Below are 27,059 nucleotides of genomic sequence, written 5' to 3'. Positions count from 1 at the left end.
AAGGCGATAGTGTCCGTTGAAATGTCAAGCCGCTAATGTGCAGTATAAAAGCTTCTGTAAAAAATGGACATGCAGGACGTGATACTTAACTTTTTATTGTGCAACATAATGAAAAACAATGTTAATACGCTAACCATGTATAACCAGTAGGTAGTAACCACAGTAAAATATATAATCAGTCGTTACTTCTCAACAGTCACAATCAACTTTAACATTCTCAGTAAATTAGAATATTTATTTCTTACAACAAATGGTCGAATACTCAATATTTTCATCAATCGAACTTATTTTAAAACTAACAAAAATATACACAATTTCATTTAAAATTCTACATTCTATTTGAATTTACATTACAGTTTTAACAGTTAGCGCAATATCTGTTTAAAACATATTTATAAAAAATAATTATCATTCCCATCTGAATTGTGCATTGAATTGAACGCCTCGCAAATGATTTACAAGGCATGATTAAAGGGCACCACCTCAACCCAGCCAACAGTCGAACTGAGCTATTGTGGCTGCGCGCAATAATTAAAAGTCAAAAGGTTTCGCCATCGAACCTTGTTTATGAGCCAGCGTAATTACAAGACTCTTATTGGTTCACATCACCGATAAATTACGTGTCGAAGACATTTCGCAATATCCGTACTAAAATTTTGAATCCCGAGAGATCCGCTTTCAGTTCAGATATGACGCATAGTGAGCTAAAAGTAAAGGTATATAGGAAATGTAACAATAAATCAAAACTATGCGGCAGTAACTCTCGAGTTTTATAAGAATGAGTTGAAACAATTGCACTTATTGGCACGAATGGTAAGCGACCATTTTGCTTTTATACCTAGCTGGAACAATAGTCTCAGTGGTAATATGGCCGGTTTCGTGGCGACCGCCGATCGTTGCTACAAGTTACGATCCTATAAATACAGCATAGGACGTGCCCGTGACCCGAACGACTATGGCGACGTATGCTTTGTGACCAAACCAGCTTCAGTAATATAATTCTAATATTATAACTCACTGTTTTTTATGTATATGTAGCGTACACACATTGAATTTAATCATCAATCATCATCATGATATGATGATGATGATTCTCGTATAAGTAAGTATTAGGAACGTGTTTTTATTCTCTTGGAACTGGGGTGTAAGAGGTTGACGCAAGCAAACCTGTGACTGCAGCTGGTATGAAATAAAAAAGTTATTCATTTTATTGAATTTTTTAAAAATATTTTTGAAGTAAATATATTTTACAAGCATAAATCCATTTGAAAAAAAATAAAAGACTTCTCGAATGCTCTTCAATTCGAGTGATTTCATTTAGACAAGTTAAGATAGATTATTGTAAATCAAAAACTATTGCCTATAGGCCTTGGCAAGTGTCCAGCACAAGTGGGGCAATGGTCCGTAGGTGTTTAACGTAAACCGTTTGTTGACAATTACCTTAATAGGTTATATTACAATTCCTGCATAAATTACGTATATTGTGTAGGTGAAAGAATCTGAGAATTTGTCAACAAAATATTGTATTGTATTTTATTGTAAAATCTTTATTGTACATAACTCTAATAATATATATAATATATAGGATAAACTAATCAAAAAGATTTATTATTTGCTGGTCAAACTATAAATATCTATAATTATTATATAACAAAAAATAAAGACTAAAATTTTCAACAGAATTGTGATCTCCTTGTATTCTTCTCATTCAGTAGAATTAACAACTTGTCAAAGGTAGACCTTCATTCCACCTTCCCATGTTACTGCTTATTGGTGCTTATTGGCCATGACCGTGACTTGCAATTAGATATAATTACCTTCAATTTGTACTGCTTCCAATGCTATTCGCGGTAGTCTACTTTGATATCTAACTCATACGCCGCAATTATTGTGCCTTCATAAATTAAACCTTACCTCGTTAGTGATCTTCGAAGAAGCAGATTTGTTAGATGGCTTAATTATTATAAAAAATGGATAATGTATAACATTTTCAAATATCTAGTTATTGAGCACTAATTCATCTATCATTCATCACATCTGGTTGAATTATGGATCTAAATAAAAACTATGATCTCAAAGCAATTATAAAAAAAAACGTTTCGTGAGGTTACCACATGTGTGGTATGGTACGGATGATAAAAAATAATTATTTTGTCTAATTGCAAAGTTGGCAAGGAAGCCAGATATGTTTGGAACCGTTGCTCTATTCCTATTATAACTTCTTAGTCTGTGCTTTTTGGCAAATTCCCTGAGCTGGAGTCAACGTATTCCGTGACAAGCGACACGGTACATGTCAAGGAAATAAATAGGCAGTTCATTTTGCAGCATCTAAAAATAATAAATGTTTCTCGGCTTATTGTTTCGTACTGATCGTGAGAAATTGCTGTACACGGCTATTCCGCTGAAAACACGTATTTTATGTTATTTTCTTGCGTTCCACGTCTAGTGGAAGTTGACGGTTAAATTAGTGTTTACACTCGAGGTCTTTAACTTTACGAAAAACAAGAAACCGTTTACATAAATAGTTTCAAGTCTATTATTTAAATATCCTTTATAATTATTATTTTGGTTGCTGACAACATCACGTATGCCTTCTCTGTATATTTCTTGGTTATGAAACTAAAAGATGTTCTACAGTATATATTTTTGATGTCTGAAATTTTGGCAAGAACGAACTAAAAGATGAAGCAAAAGAAAATTTGGTATTGGTAAAAATAGGTCACCGGTTAGTACTCAAATCCATTTCAGTAATTTAATATAGATATTAAAATAAAAACAATTGTTGTAAACTTTCAATCTCTTGCACTCTCAAATAATTCATCTAATTTAAACTAAGAGATTTCTATGAAAAATCCTCATAAATTAAATCGCTTTGCCAGCTAAAACATCGAATGGTATCTTAAACGCAAAGCAATCGCAAAAACCCTTACCGGTAGTAGCACACATAACCCAATTGCATTCATTATTATGTCATCGCACCTAATACTGCGCTAGGACAATGCATTACGCAACTATGCATCGGTAGGCGGTGCACGCACTTCGAGCAACGGTCATCGGCGCGCCAGAGTTGTTGCTATGACCCAATTGGTATTAGATTTTAGCAAATATTTCTTTGTATTCTTACTTCTGGATTAAGGAATCCTAAAAATTATTTCACTGAATTCCATGACTTGTGTATATAAAATTGTTAATACTTACAAAAATAATTCTAATTAATGCTTTAAGTTCTCATTTTTTTCTTTTAGCTTGTATACAAGAGAGACAACACGAATAATATTTTCTATGAATATCTACATTCTGAAGTTCAATTAAGTTGGTACGTTCTTACATTAAGTAAATTTACTTAAATAAGGATTTATAACGTTCATTTTGCTGCTTGAAACTTCTAATATTAGCGTTAATTTCCTGACGGCTCCGCATGAGGCTGTTTACTCAGGCCTCTAATAAAAAGTCAGCATAAACAAACATCGATATTTCACATTAAGTTTGTTTTCTTGCAAAAATAACTTGTTCTCTCAGGGAACTCGTAAATAAGCTCGTAAAGCAGTGCCAGTCCCAATTATTACGTTCCGCTGACTTTAATCATGATTAATATATTCCTTTAGGCGCGTTATATTTACATGGGGACATTGTCCATGCTGACAAATTCAATATTGTCTAATTGTATACAGTATTGTCTCAGTTCCATTGTACTTCGTTATGGATCTTTTACTAAATGGTGTTACAAATTCAAACCTTGTTGTTATTAAGAAAACGCTTATACTCTTCCACAATAAAGACCATCCATTATTTTCCATCTTTACTGTATATTATGTCAATATGTATACAAAGTTCCACCGGGAGACAAAAACTATGACTATTAGCATAATTGAAATCTATTTTCCAATAGATAATAGGCGTCAGTCATCGTGATGACCATAAGATTTGTTATCACAAAAAACCTGCGCATATATTCATGGCGGATGCACAATACCAGTAGTTGCATCACATAATAGTACGTATTAAAGTAGAGAATGAAGTCGACATAAGTTTTTCTTCGTAAATTCTTTGTCGATGTATTTAAGGTTTCACACAGCGACAATGAACATTGCACTTTCCAACTCTATACAATAGTAGATCATGGAAAAGGATTACGTTATACGCATCCAGGCGAAAGTGGATCTAATGCTTCTCGCTTAAAGGTTACTTTCATTTAGCATCAAAGTCGCATTGTATAACTTGCATTAAATAATCGTTCGTGTGACTTGAGGAACGGTAACATGGTTCCTTAGCAGGTCACAGTAATGCGAATGACATCAGTGGCTGTCAAGTGCATGGGAGTCAATGAACAGGATCCTGTATTGTGTATGCAGTAGACGCATCGTAGCCTTGACTTCCTCCAGGTACTATGCATGGCTCATAGCCAGGTCCATTCACTGACCCACTATGCATCTCCGGAATTTCCCGTATCTATTAATAAATACGCCTTTGCATTGGTCACAACGTCGTAAAATAATTTTTCATTTCGGGAATATTTTTATTATATCAAAAGTTTAAGAATAGTAAATTCTGACAATATAAATAAGACATTAGAAAATAGTTAAAGTTTCATATTTATCTCATTATCTAATATAACTGTCAGTCTGAGTGTCATTCTGTTTTACTTAAAAATCAATTCTGTGTACGTGTATATAAGTTATAGAATTATTAATAATATAATCAACGGCTTTACCTCCATTAATTAGATTAAAAAATGTCAATTGTGTTAATAGTCCGTCTTTATATATTCCATTCAAATGAGTTCAACAATTAAAGTGTAATTATAATCCAAACAACTTTATAAATTTTCACATTTATGTGAAAACTTTACAACTATAAAAAGTCAAAAACATATCTTACTTATGTAAGGATATCCGCAGACGAGAAAGTCTTACTTTTTTGTGTAAATTGCAACGTGGAATTTTATCTTCAGCGGATATTTCACGCTTGTGCAGGTCCTAAATGGTTGTGAAAAAAATATTAATATTGCTACAAATACTATTTGTCATTATAATAATATCAACAGCTTTTTCTATCAACTAATGACAGACTTTTAAAAATAAATATGTGCTTTATGAATACCTATTTCTATAACATAGATTTAAGCATCCGAACATAAAGGAAATATTTACTTAAACACCCTATCCAAACATATCAGCATGCAAGATGGAACTGAGATGTTCTGACGACTTACTCTTCTTATTATGTCGCAGAAAGAAGCCGGTGCGGTCAGTTAAGGCTATGCAACCGTCGTGTTAACCCAGCTATTATCTTTTAATACCATCAACTTCATTATTCGCTACATTTTTTTGCCAGCAGCGAGGCGCGGCCGACATAGCAAGTCGCCGACATGGGTTTGATAACCCGAAGACCTTGGTCTTAATTGCGCTTACGCGGACCATTCCGCCGAGTCCACTTTTTATGCGCCTGCACATTGCTAGTAAAAACACGACAACGACGCCAATCCGGCCGGTTCTAAATGGTGCAATAACTCAAGGAAAATTCAAACCGGTCGGTTACTTCCCAAAGTAGTTGGCTTATATCAAACGCGCTCTACCGAGAAAGCCACACTTCGTCATGCTGGACCATCGCAGATCTTGCTTGATAAATAAGTTTTTTTTTCTTGCGGTCATAAAATGGCATAAGTTTCAAAGCAAATCATCCATGTGAGCTGAGGGCAATGAACTGATATTACAGTGTGCTGACGTTAACTCTACCGTAATTTAATGTCGCCAGCCGTCACTGCTGCAATCTACAAAAAAAGAAAACAATTGTCATGTATAATCTAACGTACCATACTTTCTTGTTTCAGGTAAGCATTTGAATAAATATCAACTCTGCTGTACCAAATCAGTCAGTGGCCGTGCAGGTAAATACAATTAGTAATAACGACTAATTATGCTTGTTTTTTTCGTCAAAACCACTACAAAGGAGTTGATGGCATCGAGCCAAGGTTTGCTTTCATTAATCACTCCTTGGTATGTAGTATGTGCCGTTTATAAATCCACACATACATATTCGACAAACTGGCATTTTCATGAAATAATATATTTAACATTAATAGTCAACATCAAATACAATAAATTACTTATATCTTTAATACACATGAATACATGACCTTTCTCGGTCAAATTATGACCAACAAGGGTCATGTATTCAGCAACCCTCGACACTCTTTTTGCACATCTTCAAAATCGACGTCTAGTGATGGGATACATGACAAATCTCATTTTTATTAATTGTTGTTACAATTACAATACAATTTTTCTGATATTATGGACAATATTTACAGTATATGTATGACACTACGCACAAAATATTATATACGTATAACATGAAATTAAAATCAATTATATCCACCAATCGGATAAAGTAACCAAAGAAAAACTACATGAAAATAGTCGGTATTTATAAGTACTTATATTTTAAAATAACCTTGAGCGCCATCGATGCTGATAGATCGATCAATTTCATCTTAAAATTGCATTTAACAAAAACCAAGCAAAAAGTCCTCTGTGGTAGTATTAAAATCTACCTTATATTCACTGGAGACAAGGCTATGTCAGACTACGACACTATATACAAATATGATAGATCTGCTAAAAAAAAAAACAAAAAAGAAACTGGCAACAAATTTTATACATATATTTTATCTTGAACAGCAAATTATCTCAACATCTACGTCGATAAGACTATAAGAGAGGATTATAATAAATTAATTAATATTATCGAAACGTGGTCTCGTTTAGACAAGGGGGCTTTAACGAAAACCAATATTAATTTTTAATATACTCGTATGTCAACTTCTTCATGATAAATATGTTTCAGAATCATTGATTTCGATACGTCTTATCTATCTACAATTTAAGATCAAACGAGTTATCTCGCATTCCCTCAATATGGAATAAAATTACTTTAGTGACAAAGAAAAAAAAAAACATTACTGTTTGTTCAAATTAAAGTTTGAATGCGGAAGTGGTAGTCACTTCTATGAAGTTAATAATCTTTTGTGCTATACGCGGGAGGAAACTATGAGACCTTTCCCAGACCTCAATGCACCCAGAAAAAAGTCAGAAGGCCGGATAGTTTTTAAATTTCGAAACATCGTTTGAAATGCTTCGATACTGGACAATCATATAATGGAAAAATAATTAAGGAAAGCCTATATCTAGCAAGAGTTAGGTAATGATGATGACAAAATTGAGTAACATTTTTTTTTTATTGATAATGTGATGTTATATTAAATAGATTTTAGTGAAAACAAGCAAAAGGAACTAACCAAATCGCTGTCAAAAAAGGTTGTCCGAAACTTAAAGACGTAAACAATCAGCAATGTAATTCGGAAAGAGGACGGAGCAGACGATGAAGGGGCAGATGCGGTGGGTAGGGGGAAAAGAGGAACCAATCGAGCACTTTACTGCACGCACGACTGGCCAACATCACGACTATACAAATACTTAGTACAGTCAACAATAAAAACGTTTTATAATAATGAAGCTCAATTCGTACCTAAATGTATATTTTAGGTGTCCCAAAATAAATATATTTTGCTCTGAAAAAAATAGCGACTTCAAAGTAACAGCGAGCGTCGAAATGTTTCGTAGAAAAATTGGATTGAAAATATTTAAATCGCGTGTCTTTAAGTAGATATTATTTAACAACAAGTAGTTTAATGCTCTGTTAAGAAAATCGACAAATTCAATCATTACAAATATGACGTGAGTCTACTAAATAATTGCGAAATAAATTGTCAGAATAGACTGGAAATACGCAGACGGAAAAAGACGAAAGAAAAAATATATAATAGATGAAAAATATTCACAGTTCAATCAATTCGTATTCATATAAAATTATATAAGAAATTACTATTCCGATATAATTTCACAAAGAATGCTCTTTTCTCGACCGACAACAAAACCGAACCGAAAGTTCTGATTCGGATGTATTTTTGTTTTATTTTTTTTTAATATTTGTTTGTCGGTTGTAAACCGATTTTGAAAATACTTTTTATTTATCTAAAACGATATTCCTACTAACAGATTGTCCCAGGAAAAAATTATCAAAATCAGTTTAGTAGTCTAGTTTTAAATCAAAATAAGTTTGCCACAATTGAAGACGGTATTTTATGTTGAACATAATCTTAAGTTTTTAATATTATATTTGAATTTAAAATTCTGTTTTCAATACATGTAGATACATTTTTCTATTCGACTGTTTCTTGGCGGCATCATTACGAAATGTTTTGTATCGAATGACCACTAAATGGATTGTGATTTCAAGGTACACTGGAGATCGCTTTATTTCATGCTTACGCCTTTTTCGGCGAATCATTTTTAAATTGGACACAATTTTGTATTACAGACGTTGTTTCTTTAAAAAAATTCCTATATTCATAGTTCGATAGTTCTTGTAGTTATCAGAAAATAAAAAACGCTCGCAGACTCTTTTTTCAGAAATTAAAATAATCTGTTTTGTATTAATATAATATTTTCAGTATACTGTAAGTTAATATCGTTTTCTAAAAATATAATCCCATATGTATATATAATAAAGAATGTAAGTCATAAAACTAAAATATATACAATTACGACGTTTAGTATAATGTTAAATAAATTTGAATCGTTTAGTGTTTAAATTAAATAAATATACCTATTCTTTTTCAATTTAATAAATTTTATATGTACAAGGTCGTCTTTTTCATACAAAATAGATCCGATTACTATTAATACGGTTTGAAATTGAATAAAATCGATGATTGTTCAATGGATTGATTTAGAAAGAAAATAAAATTATACCTACCACTTGAGATGACACGCGGTCTGTTGAAACTCACCAAGTGATACTTTATTCATCAAATACGATAAGTAAAATACTTTAAGACTTTTTACCTCTTATGTGGGATATTTATACATATATCTTAAATAAATGCAATTTGAAAAGTCGTCATTTAGAAGCTAAATTTAAGAATCATCTATTATGTTGAAATCAATTTTCAACACATGTAATTTTATTTTCCTATATTTATTTCATTGAAGTACCTGTAAAATATTGCACTCCTGTATACTTTACAGTACTGTGAGGACACTGCTACCCCGGCATAGACTAGGTTAACCGTTTCTTTCTCGTGGGTGTCGTAAGAGGCAACTAAGAGGACTGATGCAGCGCGTCTTCATTCAATTTGGCAAAGAATGTATATAAGTATTCACTTAATTTGGCAAAGAGTAATATTTGTTTATCAATGTAACGTACCAACTCAACCTGTATCTATTAAGTTTTGCTACTATTTAAGAGATTGTGTCTACAAACTCTATGTTAACTATTTATATTTTATGTATTATAACTTATAATAAGTAAATACTTATATACTTGAAATGCATCGTCATATTACAGGTACTTAATTATAAATATTTTTTCCTGTACTTTTGTGTGTTATATTTAGATAATGAATAATTATTATACATATATTAGGTGTCGCATAATTGTGTGGACTTACAGTAGTATTTATATAGCATTTACCACATATAAACAATTGCTTATTATTAAAATTCTATGCCAAAATAATACAAATAAATTTCGAATTAGTATTTGTTGTAAATCACATGATTTTTTTTTCTTACAACTGTAAAATATTTTGATTTTATATTCCAACAATTCACTCATGTTAGACTAGGTTTCTTTACCTCCTTCAATTTTTGATTGCAAAAGAAAAGATGTACACATCTTTACACGTAAAACAAGACTTATTATTACATAAACTTTTGTCGCGTTTTGAATAGATGCCTACCTATTCTCTATTCACTGTTCCTTCTGTTATTATTGTATCATATAAAGGTGTTTCAGGAACAGCGTTAGTCGGCAAACTAGCACATTCACCTTATAGCGCTAACATTTAAAATGTTATTCTAACGTCAAAATGAAACATAAAATTATGATTTATTACTTTCATTCAATTTATGTTTAAAAGGTTTATGGTTCACGTTTTAAAAATGTTTAAATACCTACGCATTTGTTTACAAAACATTTCGTCTAATGTCTGTAGGTTAAGCACTTGCCTGCATCATGATTTTCAGATAAATTGTTAAATGAAAGAGATGAATCGCAGAACACGGCCGCTAACCCGATAATAATGAATCGTACATTTTAAACTTGTGGTAGGTAATTTAGTCTGCCTTTCACATTCAGAACAGATAAATAGCTATTGCCGTCATCTAGCCGAGATAAGATATTTATTGAATGATGGATACCAACCACATTATAACAATTGTGCAGATGGCGTAGCGATGTATTTCCAAAACATAACAGGTCAATGCTCCGCGCCAACACGTGATGCGCGGTGACGCGAACTCGCCAGCAATCATGACGGTAGGCGGCCGTCTTCAGCCTAAAGGCATATCCATAACCAGCAAATCTATGAAAACAAATTAAAACATATTGTTTAGATCAATTTTGCATTCGGACACAATGCATGTACGCGCGCCTCGGTGCTCGCTTCACACGTTCGGTGAACAAACAAACAAGATTTTTTATTAAATAAAAGAATGCCCATTTAAAATAGTGGGCGAACAGAATTCACAAAATTCGAAATTTGAAAACAACATTATTCCTCTCGCACGAAGAGATTGATAGAAAAGTTGATTTTCATTTATTTTAAACATGGGTTTGTTACCTATTTGTTCACTTCTATGGTAATTTTACGGCGAATGTACTTATTGGATGTTTTTGTTTGAGGCATTATTCTGTTAAATTCGAATTACAAAATCAAGGCCACTCTAGACTTACCTTTACAATTCTCATAGAACTAATCTTATACTGAAAAAACACAATACCATTATGGTATACATTGCCATATGTTTCGTGTAGCCTTAATACTTCAATTATTCATGTAACGCAATGTAATATAAACTAAACGATGGATCGAGCAATCGTCGCGCACCTGTGATAATAATAGGTAATTGAATGTTGATAAAAGTCATCAACGCTGGGCAACGTTCATATATTGTCGCTGTAGAGTTAGATAACCTAAATGCAGCTATTTAGGTCATCACGCTATTTTCTTTTTTAGAGGACACCTGAAATTTGTGTCATTGTATCACCGCAAACTACATATCAGTTATATAGACAAACTTAGTCGTCGTATATGTATGTAGATAGGGCGATGTTTTAAAAATTCTTAAACTCAATGTCGTAAAAGGCCAGCACAGGATGTCGTAAAAGGTGACTAATGAAACACAACATAATACACGAGTACGTAGGAAAATAGGTATATAATACTATATCCTAAGACTGTACTAAGTCACTTATCCAGCGTAGTATCGTAGGCTTATAACATCTAAGGAGAAGCTTCGTCCCCAATAGTGGGATATTAATGAAATCAAAAACTATTACTACCTCTGTTATGTCCATGACACTACTCATGTCTATAGGCGACGGTTACCACTTTCCATCAGGTGGGCCATCAGCTTGTTTGCCATTCTAAGTTGTATAAAAAAACCTACTTTACTACTTTTAGTACGATAGAGCATGCAATTCATTGCCGCAAATTTGCTCCATTATTCAGACATACCGCAAAAACTACATATATCTTCGATACAAATTTAATTGTTGGAAAAAGAAATCATAAAGCAAAATTCCAGGCCTAAATTATCGCGTGGTTACTTATTGTATGATACCAAATAGCATCTGTTTAACATTCCACCAACGAGCACAGTAGCTAAGAAAGCACTTTCCACTAATGATGTCGCTAACTGTGTCGCTAATTTCCACTGAATATTAAATAAATAAACATATTGAAATAATCTATCCCAATTAAAGAGGTCTAAATATAATAATTAAAATCAGTCTATCCGTTTAGGCGCTATCATGTCACAGACAAACTCAAACATTCAAATCATCCCTTTTTACATCCGGGTTACAAATAAACCCGTTAGCTTTAAGTAAACAAAAGAATCCTTTGACAAAAGTAGAGAAACTTATTACTATAGGTAGAGGAAATGAATAAAGTTCCAAAGTTAATTAGATAGGTACGTTGTTGCTTTGTCAAGTTCAAAAGTTGCGTAACTAACGAGAATCGGCGAATTGTTTTGATACTAGAACAAGTTTAGTGGCATAACGTAAATGAAGGGTATTTTATCAGTGGTTCGGTGCGCTACATTCTGTCGCCGGTGAGTTGACTTTCTGTGCCACGGACGCGGACGACCCACGACTGCGCGCCGCGCGTCGGCGGGGGTCGGTATGCTTGCGGGGCGACCTGACGTCACACGCGACCGTGGCAGTGAGTAGTGAGAGCGACCGCGTCGTTCGCTCGCTCTACGTACTCCGTTGACGACGGTCGCGCGCGCGCAACGTTTATTTTACACCTCAACGCGGTAACTTCTGTCAGCATATCCATCGGGCGAACTCGTGAGACTCGCGTGCTCTTTCACCTGTTGAGTGATTGTGTTGTGACTACAAAAAGCTATTATTAAATAGCAACAATTTTGATTAAAACGGAGTGTATTAAAGTCAAGACAGTGGATAACGATTCGCTTTGGTTTCAACGCCGCGTAGACGAATGGTGTATGTCCATAGAGTCGCGGTTAGATAGTTTAGTGCGAGGAAAAAGTGAAGTGAAAGCCTACAGCGGAGGATGTCCTTCGTCGATCGCGGATACCGGAGCGTATGACGCGCTCGCCGACATGAGACGCCGCTGGTCCAACAACGGAGGCTTCCAGACGCTGCGTATGCTTGAGGACAGCTCGTCCGAAGTAACGTCTTCTTCAGCTCTGGGTTTGCCGCCTGCTATGGTTATGTCTCCGGAGTCGCTCGCCTCGCCCGAGTACGGCGGGCTCGAGCTTTGGAGTTATGACGATGGTATCACATATAACACGGCGCAATCGTTGCTCGGGAACACGTGCACGATGCAGCAGCAGCAACAGCCCACGCAAGCGTTGCCCTCCATGCCCTTACCGATGCCACCCACGACGCCGAAATCGGAAAACGAGTCAATGTCATCAGGTCAGGGTTGTTTAATCTGTTTTACAATTCGAATTTAGAATGCAAATTGGTATTTGTGTAATTTTTTGGCGGCAAGGCAAAGCGTTCGAATCGTGAGTTAGGCGAGCGACGGCGCTGTCATCGACCTTTGGCCCGGATACCTTGACCGGGCGCTGAGCCGATGTCTCCTTGCCCTGCTCAACATAATCACAATCGTTTTGTTTACTTACCTACATTTTCATTCGCTAAATAGAACTAAAGACTGCGCTCGCATAAAATTACAATCTTTCTGTTTTTGTACAATATTTGTGTTAAAGCATATAACTGCTAAATATATTATCAAATAAACATTTTAAGACACATTTAGATCAATGGATGTATTGATTTAGTTAGATATTATAAACGTAATTTGAATGAAGTTTGTAAAATATACAAATTAAGTATCTATTAAGCAAATTTATAGTACAAAATCTAAGCAATTAAGCTGGCATTATGTTACCTATTTTGGATATACATACTCCTCAAATGACACAGATTTGTTGTGGGCGTAATGTAGAGTTTAGAAATACCTGTGCGGATATTGAAAACAATCTAGATCATAAGTGCAAACACTGAACAAATTGAGGACATGAACAAACGGCAAATAGACGCGTAATCATTAACTTCATACCCTAATAGGTATGTTAGGTACGCGTAAAAATAAAAAAAAATAAACAGCATATTTACCCCTAGATTACATGGGACTTATCCTTCCACGTTTTTCAAAACCTATTTAACCTAAATTGGTATTTGATCCGTTAAATAATTTATTATTTACCGAGTTGGTACCTATAATTCAGTATCCAATAACATGTACCCTCATATCTAACTATAGCTAGAAGGGAACTTTTTATCCCAAAGCTTAGATTATATTCCATAGGTATTACAATTAATTAATATAATTATAACTAACTAAACGAACCTAAGTATCTCTGTACTCTTTAAATTTTGTCCAAAACAAAATAATTCGATATTAGATAAATCGGTACTGGTTTTAAGTTGATCATATTAGTCATTTATTGTATTGCACCATGATTTTTTTCTATTTGAATATGTACCTATCTTATGTAGGACTATTATTATGTATGCTTATAAGTTTGTGTAAATTAATCATGAGTTGTCATAAGAATAATTATTATAGAGTATCTATTTCAAGATAGACAAGGAATTATCTATATGATTATATAAACGAGACGCTCCTAAATTGATCTAATTATAAAATATTAGCTTTTTCCCGCGACTTCGTCCGCGTGATGTTTACTGATCGAGATAAAAATAGTCTATATCCGCCTCGATTTCATATAGTACGTATATATCAAATTCATAGCGATTAGTTTAGCCGTTAAGGCGTTATAAGGTAAAAAACAAATAAACAAACTCAGTTTCACATTTGTAATATTATGAATGTAATTTATAAGTTAAGTAATCATACGGATTATGTCACGGATAGGTCAAGCGAAATACGACATTTCCCTCAATAAAGATTCAAAGCCAAGTTCTTATTTACAATTATCTGTAAAGACAGAGGGATCTACTATGAAAAGTTATTTCGGTGTTTTTCAACGTAACTTTTGCTCCGAAGGTGCATAAGTAAGATTAAATAAATGTATACCTTATACCGAAGTTCGGATCCATAAACGTATCAGAGAGTGACGTTTCGTTTGTTACATTATAAACTCAACCGATTTAACGACTAAATATTGAAAGTAATTCATGTTCAAGTTCCGTTCAACTCCAAAATTACCAAAGGACTTATTGTTTTAATGAATGACAATGGAATGGTAACCTCGCCTGCGCTAACGGCATACGCTGACGGGGCACCAATGGAAAATGAGAAGTGAGGATGAAAAAGCCACGTATAGGTCGACCTGGGTCTATTGCTAGCAATAAGACTGGTAGTCCGCTTTATTAACAATCCCTTCCTCCATACCAAAAATGTAGATAAGTATAGCCCAATTAATTACGGATCAAATTTACTGTTTACAAATAACACTATTTTGCGTACGATCTGCTCAATAGAGTCCTTATTAATTGACATATAATTATGTAAGTTGGTTACGTAGCAAACATTACTCCTACAGAACCTGCCCACATACCACGAATATTTTTCCCGTCAAAGCCGAACGAAAATAGAACTTGATGTTACAAATTAGATAGTCCGGATATTTTATGGTAGAGTTTATCTCTAAATAGTATAAAATAGACAATGTTCGCCTCTATCTGTTTCTTCATTGACTTTTAAAACAACGCAAGGGATTTGTAGGTTCTGTAATTCGAATGTATATTTTTATGTCTGTTATCTCATAATTCCGTCAGTTTTAAAACTATTTGGAACATTTTTTTTTATATGAAAGACTTATAGATTGGTCCCATAGAAATTTTATCGAAATCGGTTTAGTAGTTTATTTTAGATCAAAATGACTAATTTTGACACAATTAAAATAGGTTTTTTTATAGGATACAAATTTTATTTGAAAGTTAGCGCAACACTAGTATGTTGTGTGTTTTAATTTTACGCGATTTTCTTGTTTAGATATTTTTTACGAAAAGTTTATATGTATAATTTGCTGCTCGTACGAAGCCGGGGCTCGTTGCTATTTATGAATAAAAGAGTAGACTATCGCTACCTGTTAACGAACAAACCTGATTAAGACTGAATAAACATTTTTCATTGTACACACAAATTTTGAGATTAAAAATAGATACAGATTTACAGTGAGGGATGATAGATCAAAATGATACAAGGCTGTTGACCCATCGTAACAATTTCAACAAATATGATATAATTGGTTATGTATAAACTTAATTTTGTCCAGTATGCCAAAGTATTGTACACTGCTCTACCTACTAACATTATTGCTGCTTTCCACTTTGTGTTTGCTGCAGAACTCTTGTAGAGTTAAAAGCTCACCTTTGTACATTTACTTTCCTCTGTCATATTTTTATGTATTATTAATGTGTACAATAAAGTATAAAATAAATAAATAACCAAGATGATTTTCAGGGCGAACACGTGGTCGACCTGATAAGATATATTACTGACAATGGAAATGTTAGATACTATAACTAACAATTCCCCCCCCCCCCCTAGATTTCATGTTAGGCCCTCTAAAAATACAAATAAAATTGTGGATATAGATATTGTCTTTTCTCTACAATTATTGACGTTTTGTTTGAGAATTATGTAACTGTCGCCATTTAATTAACGACTAACTGAAAGGTAAAAAGGATAATTGAAAAAAATTAAATGGAACGGAATAATATAATAATAACATCGATGTAGGAGTATCACTTGTAGATGACTAATTTTTATCGCGTCATATTAAGGAACACTCCCAAGGTCGCGGTGGAAAATTTACATTGTCACAGTCATTGGCATTATTAACATAGAAACATCCTTTAATTTAAGGGTCACTGTATGTTTCTATAGTCAAAATAATGAACCAAGTGTTACCATATATAAAATAGGTAAAAAAAAGTAGGTTCTCGATTCGAATGTATTTTTTTTTTATGTTTGTTACCTCATAACTCCGTCAACTCTAAACCAATTTAAAAATTCCTATTTTATCTAATAAAAATATACTTACAAATTGGTCCCATAAAAATGTTATCGAAATCGTTTAGGTAGTTTAATTTTTAAACGAAAATAACTGGTTTTGTCACATTTAAAGTCGTTTTTTATTGTAGGGCACAATTTTTAAAAATGGCTAATTGAACGGATCTGACGACCCACCTCTTTGAAAATAGATACCGCTGTCTAATAAAATAACTAACACCATTTTATTTCATTAACATCCTATAAATATAATAATTACGAAAGTTTGTAACGATGGATGTATAGATGGATATCTCTGTTACTGTTTCACGTAAAAACTATAGAATGAATTTGAGTGATTTGAATTTTGTATACGGGCAAATTATGTTTCAACTTTGGCACATAGGTTATTTTATATACTGATTCACATAGATGAAGATGCAGGACGAAATGAAATTAGTAACAAATTTATACATTTAATACGTTGAAGTGATCGAGTTTCGATGTGTACGATTATTGGACAGTAGATATCGTTTTTTTTTTTTATACAATTTATAATGGCTTGTTTGCCATTTGCTGACGTAAAATGGTAACTGTCGCCTATAGACATGAGCAGTACCATGGACATAACAGAGTATACTGTTTTGCCCATGATACTCCCCATGCGTTGCCATTCCTGAGGACTCAGGTGTTATTCCTCTGAAACCAGTAAATTCACGCCATATCCCACCCTTTAAACCGAAACACAGCCATGCAAACACAACTGCTTCACGGTTGAAACACGAATGGGACAGAGGTACCCAAGCAATCGACTTTTGTATAAAGTCTCCCTCTGGTATGTTTTGATTAATTATTCATTTGTTTATATTTTTATTAAGTTCTATTGAAACAGGCTATAATACCTATATCCTCTTTGACAAATATATAATGGTGAATCTGAAAAAAAAATAAACAAGCTAAAATTTATCTAATTTCACAATTGTTTTTTTTTTTTGCTATATAAATATTTATATATTATACAAAAAAAATGTTTACAATATGTTGTGTACATTAAGTACATTAATGATAGATTACAGACACATCAATATTTGTCTAATGCCCTGACTTTATTTATATTTCAAATATTTGATTTAATAAACAAATAATGCTTGTGAATGGGTCGAAAAATATTACACGTATTACGTCGTAAATTAGGATTATAGGTAAATGTAGATTTAAACAATATGTATTGTATTTACCATACATGGTATTTTCTGTAATTTATTATACTTCATACTTTCATCATCATTATGCCTTTCTAGTAGTTTCTGGCGTAAAAGTTTATATACATTTATGTTACTATGTAAAGAGGAAAGATTTGAATTTTTATTTATCATGGGAAAATTCAAAAATTTATAATCCCTTTTAAAAAATCTTTTATCTATGGAAAGCTACATTATCAGCGAGTAACACGGGCTGTTTTAGTTAAAAAAAATTTTTTTTTACCTCGTATGTACATGTTCGAAACAAGGTCGGGTCGCTAGCTAAATACATGATTATCATAGAGCCATAACACATAAATCTATCAACGTATATAAGGAAGGACAGATTGGATCGAGGGAGGTAGGTACAGGGGCCTCTCCCTTCTCACAACCACCCTAAAGTTATTTATTATAGAAACTAAACTATTTTTGTGCTTTAGTAAGCAAGCAAGTCTGTTATTCTTTAAAAATGCCAATACAAGCAGTCTCATTTCAAAACGAAGGCCAGCAGTAGAGTTATTGTACATAAATATGGTGCATTACATTGTTTTATTATACCTATACATTGTTGTATTGTTACTAAAATAGATTTACAATATAAACTCTTTAAACTCGAAAGCGTCCCCCGTGCTTGTTGCAGTTTCCTAATATTTTTTTTTATGTATTTATGTAAATCGTTTACAACCTGAAACCTTGTAGCATCATTAAACTGACTTGTATGTTTATATAAACTATTTGGGTAGCTAGGACTTTTAAACAAGGTTATATCACAGATTGAGAGCATAAATTAATTAGGAAAGTGAATGACCTACCTAATGGAGAGTGATAATCGTCACCTATACTACTACTTCGTGTGTATTTGTAAAATTACTCTAGCTACATCGTTTTCTAGAAAATTAGAATTTATTAAAAACTTTGTTTTGCATACATATCCAAAAACTCAGTCATTTTAAAAAGCAAGTAAACAGATAGACGTTTATCATAAATAACTTACATTCTCAATTCAAATTATAATATTGGTGTGGATTTTGTACAGATCTATAACATTGCCAGTTTATAAGATAGTTGACGTTTTTTGTTACTTCATTAAAACGTTTCATTTTATATTTATCTCATTTATATTCACTTTGAAAAAAAAAAGTTATTCGTGTGCATTTTGTTTTACATTCTTGATACAGTTGCAATCTGCCAAGTGATACACTGTAAACGTTTGAGAGCTGAGCCCGAGCTGTTTGGTCGTACTGGTTACCAGTCCGACCGGTTTGGGACCACTCCTGATTGTAAATCGCATCGGCTGACGAGCCACGTACGTGCATGATATATACTTACTTACCTAACTCGGTAAGAAGTGTTCCCAGAAAAATATTATCATTATTATAGATTGCGCGTTTTAGTTCAAGACACGCGGTGACTGCAAATTCTCTGTCTTACTCGTCATAATTTTGTTTTGTGTAAATATACTAAAAGTTGGCTTAGACTCTAAGCAAACTCTTAGTATAAAGACAAAAAAAGTCGAAGCCTTAGTGTATTCTTTAGTTGTTCAACGATAGGACAATTTTGTATTATGCTCTTTTATGTATTGTTCTTTAAATGTAAACTTGTTGCCCCCAACAAACAAAATATATTGATATGATAGTTATTGGTAAGGAGTCTTTGAGATAGAATAAGATGCCGATGTGCTTTGTTTTGTTCTTTCTCATATGAGCGTTGACTGAAACAATTCTATCTATAGATTCGTTTGTTCCTTGTCTAAAGGGTTTTTCAAAACAATGAACTCTAAATTTTATCTTCTCTTTATGTTTTGTGTAAATATGCCAAGAGAGCTTAGAACATTAATTGTTCGACTATAGGATAAATTTTCTAAGCGGTAATTGCAATTTGTACCTAACCGGTTCTAGCTTTTATTTTGTTCTTTTTATTGTAAATCTATCTGTACATTGAATGTATAAATAAGTTTTGAGTTTATTGTTGTGTGTAATCCCGGCATAGAATTGGCCACCCCTTCCTTTCCCGTGAGTGTCGTAAGAGGAGACTTAACCATCGAGGAATGAGCAGCAGCGTCCCTCTTAAAACATCACCAAAGCCTAACTGCGATTGCCAACCCGCATGCCAAGTATGGCAACAACTTGTAAAATTCCTCTTATGGGGAAGACTTACAGCAATGGACAGTTAACGGCGGCTATAATAATAATGTCGTTAGGTATATATCAATATATATCTTCGGTAGGTTTATCTCACCGCTCGCTAGTAGCTACTAAAAGACGGATTTTGATGAATGAGTTGTGATAATATTCCTCTTATTATCACGAGTGTCATGGGCTATATGATGTCACATACCTAAACAATAATATTACTTACTGTACATTGTTTGTTGTGTTACTTGTTGTATTTAAAAAGTATGTATCAAAAATTTTTATATCAATGTTATGGCAGCCATAAAATTGAATAATCAGTAATATTAAACTTGAAATGATAACCCTTGTTGTGTGGGTCCTACGTGGTAATTATTACATACGTGACATTTTGATCTTTAGAATAGGCAATAGATTCATAAAAAATGACTATTCAAAAATTGTAATTGTAAATAACTTGAATAGAAAATAATTTTATTTTTAGAATTAAAACTGATTCAAATACGTTTTATATGCACATATTCCCTAACAAGATTTTTTATTAATTATTATTATTATTTCAGACACTGTAGAATAAAGATTTTTTTTAATATTAAACATGAAATTGATCATCACCCTGTTATGAAAAGTATAAAAATTAATTATAATTTTTACAATGTTCTTTAAAAATCAAGTATTTTTAAATGTTATGAGTTATAAATATTAAATCATCCACCTAGCTAATTAATCATTTAGGTATCTGACCTTTTACTTTTCAGGTAATAATTTTAATTTGTTTTGTTAGTTAATTCGAAAATTAAATATTCAATCGTAATTGAAACCATGAGAAATAATAAATATACTGTAATTAATTGTTACTTCTGAAAAATGAGCGAAAATATTTAACATAAAAGAAACGGACGGCCACACACGTCAGATCGAATCACAAATAGGACAGTAATAATCAACTAGATAACGCTACATGGTTCACTTTCAACACTTTCATTAATTTTTCAACTTCCTTCTTTAAGAAATGCAGAGCAATAGAGGAACAGATGATCATATGTACACCGATAGTAACACTGCGGCGCGTTTGGGTTTTTTTTTTCTCTATAGCTGGAAATGTGATGGTTCCAATTGGCATTTACAGTAAAACCTTTTTTGTTAATCTGTGTACCTACTTATGTCTATCTCGAGCTATATGATATGCGTTCTAACTAAATGTCTGACATAATTTTATAATCTCTCACATCTCTTCGCAACGATACATATTCATTAATGCTCGAAATGTAATAATAATAATAGGAGTACACGTCAAAACTTATGATGTCATCCCTTAATAAACTTACCCGCATCTAATATAATTCTGAGTGAATGCGTCAATAAAAGTTATTCCAAGCCGCTGCTACGGCTACCTACAGTAGTTAAAACTTGCGCAGATAAACTAGTCAGAAAAACATGCGGGCACAGAAAAATAGTGACTACGTGCTTGTTAAATTATAACATTATGATGGTGATCACGCTATAAAAACTATGACAATGACAAACAGCAGCTTAACTCAGTTTTGAGGCACGCTGTTTATAAACTGGCTTAAGGTTCGTCTCTTTCGTCAAATATAACACGATAATCTGAAAAAAATATAATTAAAATTGTGTTCCACAAAAAAACCCTATTTTAATTGTGGAAAATCCAGTTATTTTGATTTCAGAACTACTGAACTGATTCTGATAACATTTCTATGAAACTAATCTGAAAGATATCGTTTCAGATAATATAAAGAATTTTCCTAATAGGTTTATAACTGGCGTAGTTATAAGGTGAAAAACATAAAAAAATTGAAAACCTTTTTGAAGTCGGTTAAAAATATGATAGCTTTTATTATATAAATAAATATTCCTGCTATTGGTATCAAGGTTCGTCCTATACATTTTGTAATATGTTACAAACTCAAGTTCTTTAGCGCTATGTTATTCTTTGATAAAATGTGACTTATACCGACCACATCGTAATTAAAAAAATGTCTAGTTTTTTTTTTTTTTATATATGAAAGGAACTAAACCGGTTAAAGTAGTTTTGACATTTTTAACTTGGATCTGTTATATCATACTGGTTATTGGAATAATAATTTCGTTCTAAAAATGGTATATTTTGTTTTAAAAATAGAGATAGAAAATGATTGGTGGATACGATAGTTACATATTAAATTTTTTTTTTAACTTTTTATTGTCTGAGAACTAAAAATGCTTCAAAACTATGATTACATAACAGGAGTAAACATTTTTCTCGTGTAGTTGCTAAGATGTAGAAGTGGATGCAAATTGAATTAGAGTGCGTACATACGGAGTTACATTAATCAAATTTGCGTGATCATATCTTTCGTTCACATTTTCTTAACTACTAACATTGTGTTGTAGAAAGTTAAATCTGCACTGCACTATAATGCGACTTGTCAATTACTTAGATAGTCGTGTGAAACTTGAATTCATCGCATGGCCGCTCTTAGAAGAAAGTGGAAAATATGCAAGTGACGACCGTTTTTTATTGTACACTGCAGCATTAGATGCAATATTTATTTTTACAGTGTATGTTAGTGGTGCAGAACACGGTAGACGATCTGACATGATTTTATTTTTTAAATTTTTGTTGCTTCGCTATATCTATGTTATAGAAACACAAGAACATTTTGAATGTTTAATTAATTCTGTTAATAAGTTTTAAAGACTTATATTAACAGTACATTTTATACTGTTTTTGCTCTATTTATAAATCCTATATATCCTCTATTTTTAAAGTAAATCTTTATTTCATATATTTTAATATGTTCAGGATACATCATCGTGATTACTTTGTTCACGATATCACATTATGAATCCTTTTTTTGTATACCTCAAAACTTTACCTCTCTTTTTGGCAGTTGGATAACAAATAACAATTATATTGTTATATATTGTTAAAAGCTAAATTATTTGTAAATATTTTCATTGTTGAAATAGTTTACTTTTCTTTATGGAATGTTTCCGCTTGATTTTCATAGTGGCATGTAATCCATCAAATTTACAGGCGACAAACTTTTGGTAGGAACGTAATTAGAATTTTTTTTTTAAGTTCAATGACTGCGAGAGTACTTTTTCATTATTTTTCTTTGTTTATTAAAGTTAGTTAGATGATTTTGACAGCCTTTTAGTAGCTAAAACAATTTATCTTTGAATAAATTTTAATATTTTATTTTTGCAAAATCACGCCTAAAGTATGTATTTAGTAAGAGTAAAGATTAACAAGTTTTTTCCCGTCGCGGCGGCGGTCAGTTGTGAAATATCATTTACTAAAATGTATGTTATTAAATACCTACAAAGAGTAAAAAAAAACTGGCATAATATATCTTTTTATAATTAGCTATATGTCGTTGCTTCGCCCGAGTGATTCAATAAGTACCTACATGTAGTTTCATATGTGCTGAGTTAGGATATAACCAATCCGTGTACTGAATTTCATACAAACCTGTTCAGTTGTTTTTGCGTGAAAGATTAAAAAACATACTCATCCTTCCAATCGAACATACTTTCGCATTTTTTATTAGTAATGGTAATGGCAATTAGTAATTCGATGATCGATGATGAATAATCCTTCGTATCCTTTTTAGGTCATTTCAAAACGAAAGAGTTCACTTGGTATTTATTTTTGTGTATGTAACGCAGTTTCTTCGCCAATTTTGCACTATATTGGATAATTACTTCTGATATTTGATAAGGTTTCCGATGTTGGTATCATATTAATTTTGTAATTATCAAAATAGATGTTCTTTTTTTATCCTAAACAATAGAACATTGTATTATAACCAGTAGTATACAAAGATCTTTAAACATTACGTTAGTTCTAATAATAATACGTATGTTTTATTTACGCAAGCAATGCCGCTGCGTACAGTTAGTTTAATACGTTTTATTAAAGCGAACTTAGTAAACTTGGCGATCATGCCGTCCATTAAAGTAACAATGGTTTGATAACAATAATGAAAACCTTTATATTCAAAATTTCTAAGTAACCGCTAACCGCCTTTTCACCTCACTATTTGAAGTGTGAATTGAATAGGATGTTTCACCTTTTTAATAGTGCTATCAAAATAGATCCTGACTTATTGAATATTTTATTTGGTATTAAATAAACAGATATATTCAAATTTTGATAAAAACGAACTAAGAAATATAGAACCCTTAAGAAAACGCCTCTATTGTCGTGAAATTTACATCGCGTGAGTTTATAAATGGTTGGGTGAAATAATACTTTCTGTACCATCAAATAAAACGTCCTTTTGTGTTGAGGTAGTCGCATAAATTGTAGCTATTAGTCACTGAAGTGCTGTTTCCTGTAAACTTGAAGTTGTAGCGTCAGGCTCATCCTCGCGGCCCCTTAAATGCTAGATAAATTTGGCTACTAGATAAACGAGTATACGCTGAAATAAATGAAGGGTACAGAACAGACTCAGTGCCCAGCGGGCCCCCTCCTGAGGTGAATGTATTGACGCGTCCGCGCGGGGGCGCCAAGGTCACCTCGGTTTTTTGACACGTCGCTGTAAATAGGCGCAAATCCAGCCGTCATGTACCTTGTAGCACTAATTACTTCATGCCGGCTCACTTATCCGGAAATTATTTGTTTCTCGATTTGAATAATCGTTTTATTTCACCGCAGTGAAAGGGTAACGGACCTTGCCGTTGAGACCTTGGATGAGTTGTCCCCACGACAATAACATTGATTTTGGAATGGAACTAAGAGAACTTAAGCACGACAGTGTTTAATTACAAAACAAATCTTCGCTCTAAGCAAATATTGAAATAGGCAGAAGAGCTTTGATTTTATTGAATTTTGCGTATAATAATACTCACAATAAAATTAAATAACAAATGACTACAGGATGTCAATTAAATTTAAAATTAAGAGATGACATTATAGAATATTAATTTGCGAATTAAAGCAACTACGAGAACAAAAAGATAATCAAATTCTACACAAGTAAATGTTGTAACAAAAAAAAGTAAAACGAATTGAGTCATGAACACACACACATACACATCGATGAACGACACAATGTTTTGTAAACACATTAACTATATTAAAAATATTTGAATTCAGAACTCGAAATCGTGTATCTACAAGTAAATTTTGCAAATGCAACAAAAGAGTTAATGATAGGGTAAACCGTATGATTTTAATAATTCTTTTTGTAACCGGTAGCGATTATTAAAATCCTATGGATATGAATATGAAATTTAAATTAAATTTTTAATATAATCGCGTAATATAGCAACAAAAACTTTACAAACTGAAAATCGCCTTCTCTTGGAGGTCGCATAAAGTCTATAAATAATTCTTCGGTTACTTTAATTAAGACCATAGGTGCATTTAAGGAGTAGACCTGGAATTATCTGGTGCCCACCTCAGTATGAGAGCGAAAATTTTAACTATGTGCAATGTCTGAGAGTACCTACATAATAGGCCTTTTCTAAAGGTCCAACCTGATTGAAAATAATCTCAAATACGTCAATACTTACGACGCAATAGTGAATTACACCTAAATTATACTAAATACCTATCTAATAACTGAATGCCATGTAGTTCATGAGCAAACGCTTTCAATATGTGTGAAATGCGATATCCTCGTTGGTTCGTAGAGCCATGCATGATTGATGATTCCTTAATCAAAGAGGTCGGTAACCTCCTCTATGGAGCGGGGAGATAGCTTTATGACTTCATCTATTTTGAATAAAACGTGTTATGTAACAATAATCATACCACTGAGAGTAATTAATGAGAATATCGTGACTCTTAAGCGAGTTCTCGGGTTGTTAGGAGTTTCCGTTTACGTATGTTAGACTTGGCATATATTAGCATGCAAATCGGATCAGCTCGACCACTATTAGCCGCCTATTCTACAACAGTATTAGAATAATATTAATTTATACTATACCAGCAGCTGCCGCGTCTAACACAGACGAAAGGGTCCTTTTTTTTTTCATTAAATAAAAGCATTTTTGGCAACCCTTTGACTGTGTAATCTAATGGTCCGCCTGACCCCTCATTCAATAAGTGTACGCCTTTATAAAGACTTTGCCTATTTTATTGTGTGCGAAACTGCGAACCCTTAAATTAAGAATGGATTTACGACTCAATTTGTTCTTTAACATGTAAAAGTAACCCGTCTAATATATAAAAGTTAAAGAAGTGATGGAACTAAATCGAAGTATCGATTAGATAATCACCTTAGATAGTTCTAAACAATAAGCTAGGTCTTCGATCTGATTAACCTTTCCGAGTTCAATGACATAAGTTGACACTTACGTTAAAAACGGACCAAGCGCGTCACACATTGTGAGTTTTTCACAATGATTTGATAGTATAATGATATTGAAGCTTGTAGGTAGTTAGTTATTAATGGCTCCGAATACACCTCCGCTTTTGTTCAAATATATCCAATTCGGTGTTGTGCAAAAGTTAAAAATGGTAGATTCCCGTGTGTGTGAAGTGTGTGAACATTTTTTTTTTTATTATGGATACGAGTCCCTTAAATGTGCCATTGATGAACTCTAAAATTATTATAGAACATTTACTCTCCATGCAAATTGTTTATAAGCTATTTAATCTCCTCTTAGATTTCTATAATTTTGACTTCAAATCTGTTTACAATTTTACATACAATACAATGTAGTGACTTGTAAACTTGTAAAGATGATTCATACAATTGTCCAAGTATAATGCAAAATTATTTCAGTGCGTTTTTTTCTTAATAATTGTAAATAAAAGTGAAATATTATACGTGTATGGTAGATAGAAAGATGTGAATTTGTTTTCTTATGGAGCAAGTCTAGGAAGAGGTATAGGGCGGATGTGCGGTCGAGCGCGCTTCTCGGTCCGATGCGCGCGCGCTGCCATCGTGACGCTTGTTAGGTACTTCTATTATCTCAAAGTCCCTCGCTCTAACAACCTTAAGATACGTTCTTTGCACAAATCACAACTTGAATTTCATCTAAAATACTATTTTAATGGCAGATATTTTACTTTAAGAACGATTTCAAATAATCGCTCTTAACATAACATTCTTTTTATTATCGCTAATGCACCATTTCGAATAGGTCATTCAATGTGTATTC

General features: G+C 32.8%; 1 protein-coding gene across 4 annotated transcripts in view; it reads left to right on the top strand.

Annotated features, from left to right (window-relative positions):
* LOC113517298 (ecdysone receptor) overlaps positions 1-27,059 on the top strand; it is a 315,053-nt gene that overhangs the window by 259,578 nt on the left and 28,416 nt on the right. The window contains exon 1 of one of the 4 annotated variants that reach the window (XM_026901943.3): positions 12,298-13,011. The exons of 2 other annotated variants lie outside the window; for them this stretch is intronic. In XM_026901943.3, coding sequence (XP_026757744.1) covers positions 12,576-13,011 — 436 coding nt within the window. In that variant the 5' untranslated portion in view covers positions 12,298-12,575. Of the gene's footprint in view, positions 1-12,297; positions 13,012-27,059 lie in introns of those variants that run through there. One more of the 4 variants, XM_026901944.3, reaches the window with a different exon arrangement.

Source organism: Galleria mellonella, unplaced genomic scaffold (assembly GCF_026898425.1).
Source record: "Galleria mellonella isolate WM207_F2 unplaced genomic scaffold, CSIRO_AGI_GalMel_v1 utg78, whole genome shotgun sequence".
NCBI classification, from domain to species: Eukaryota; Metazoa; Arthropoda; class Insecta; order Lepidoptera; family Pyralidae; genus Galleria; species Galleria mellonella.
The sequence above is the reverse complement of the archived record's forward strand: the minus strand, read 5'-3'. Positions and strand labels throughout refer to the sequence as shown.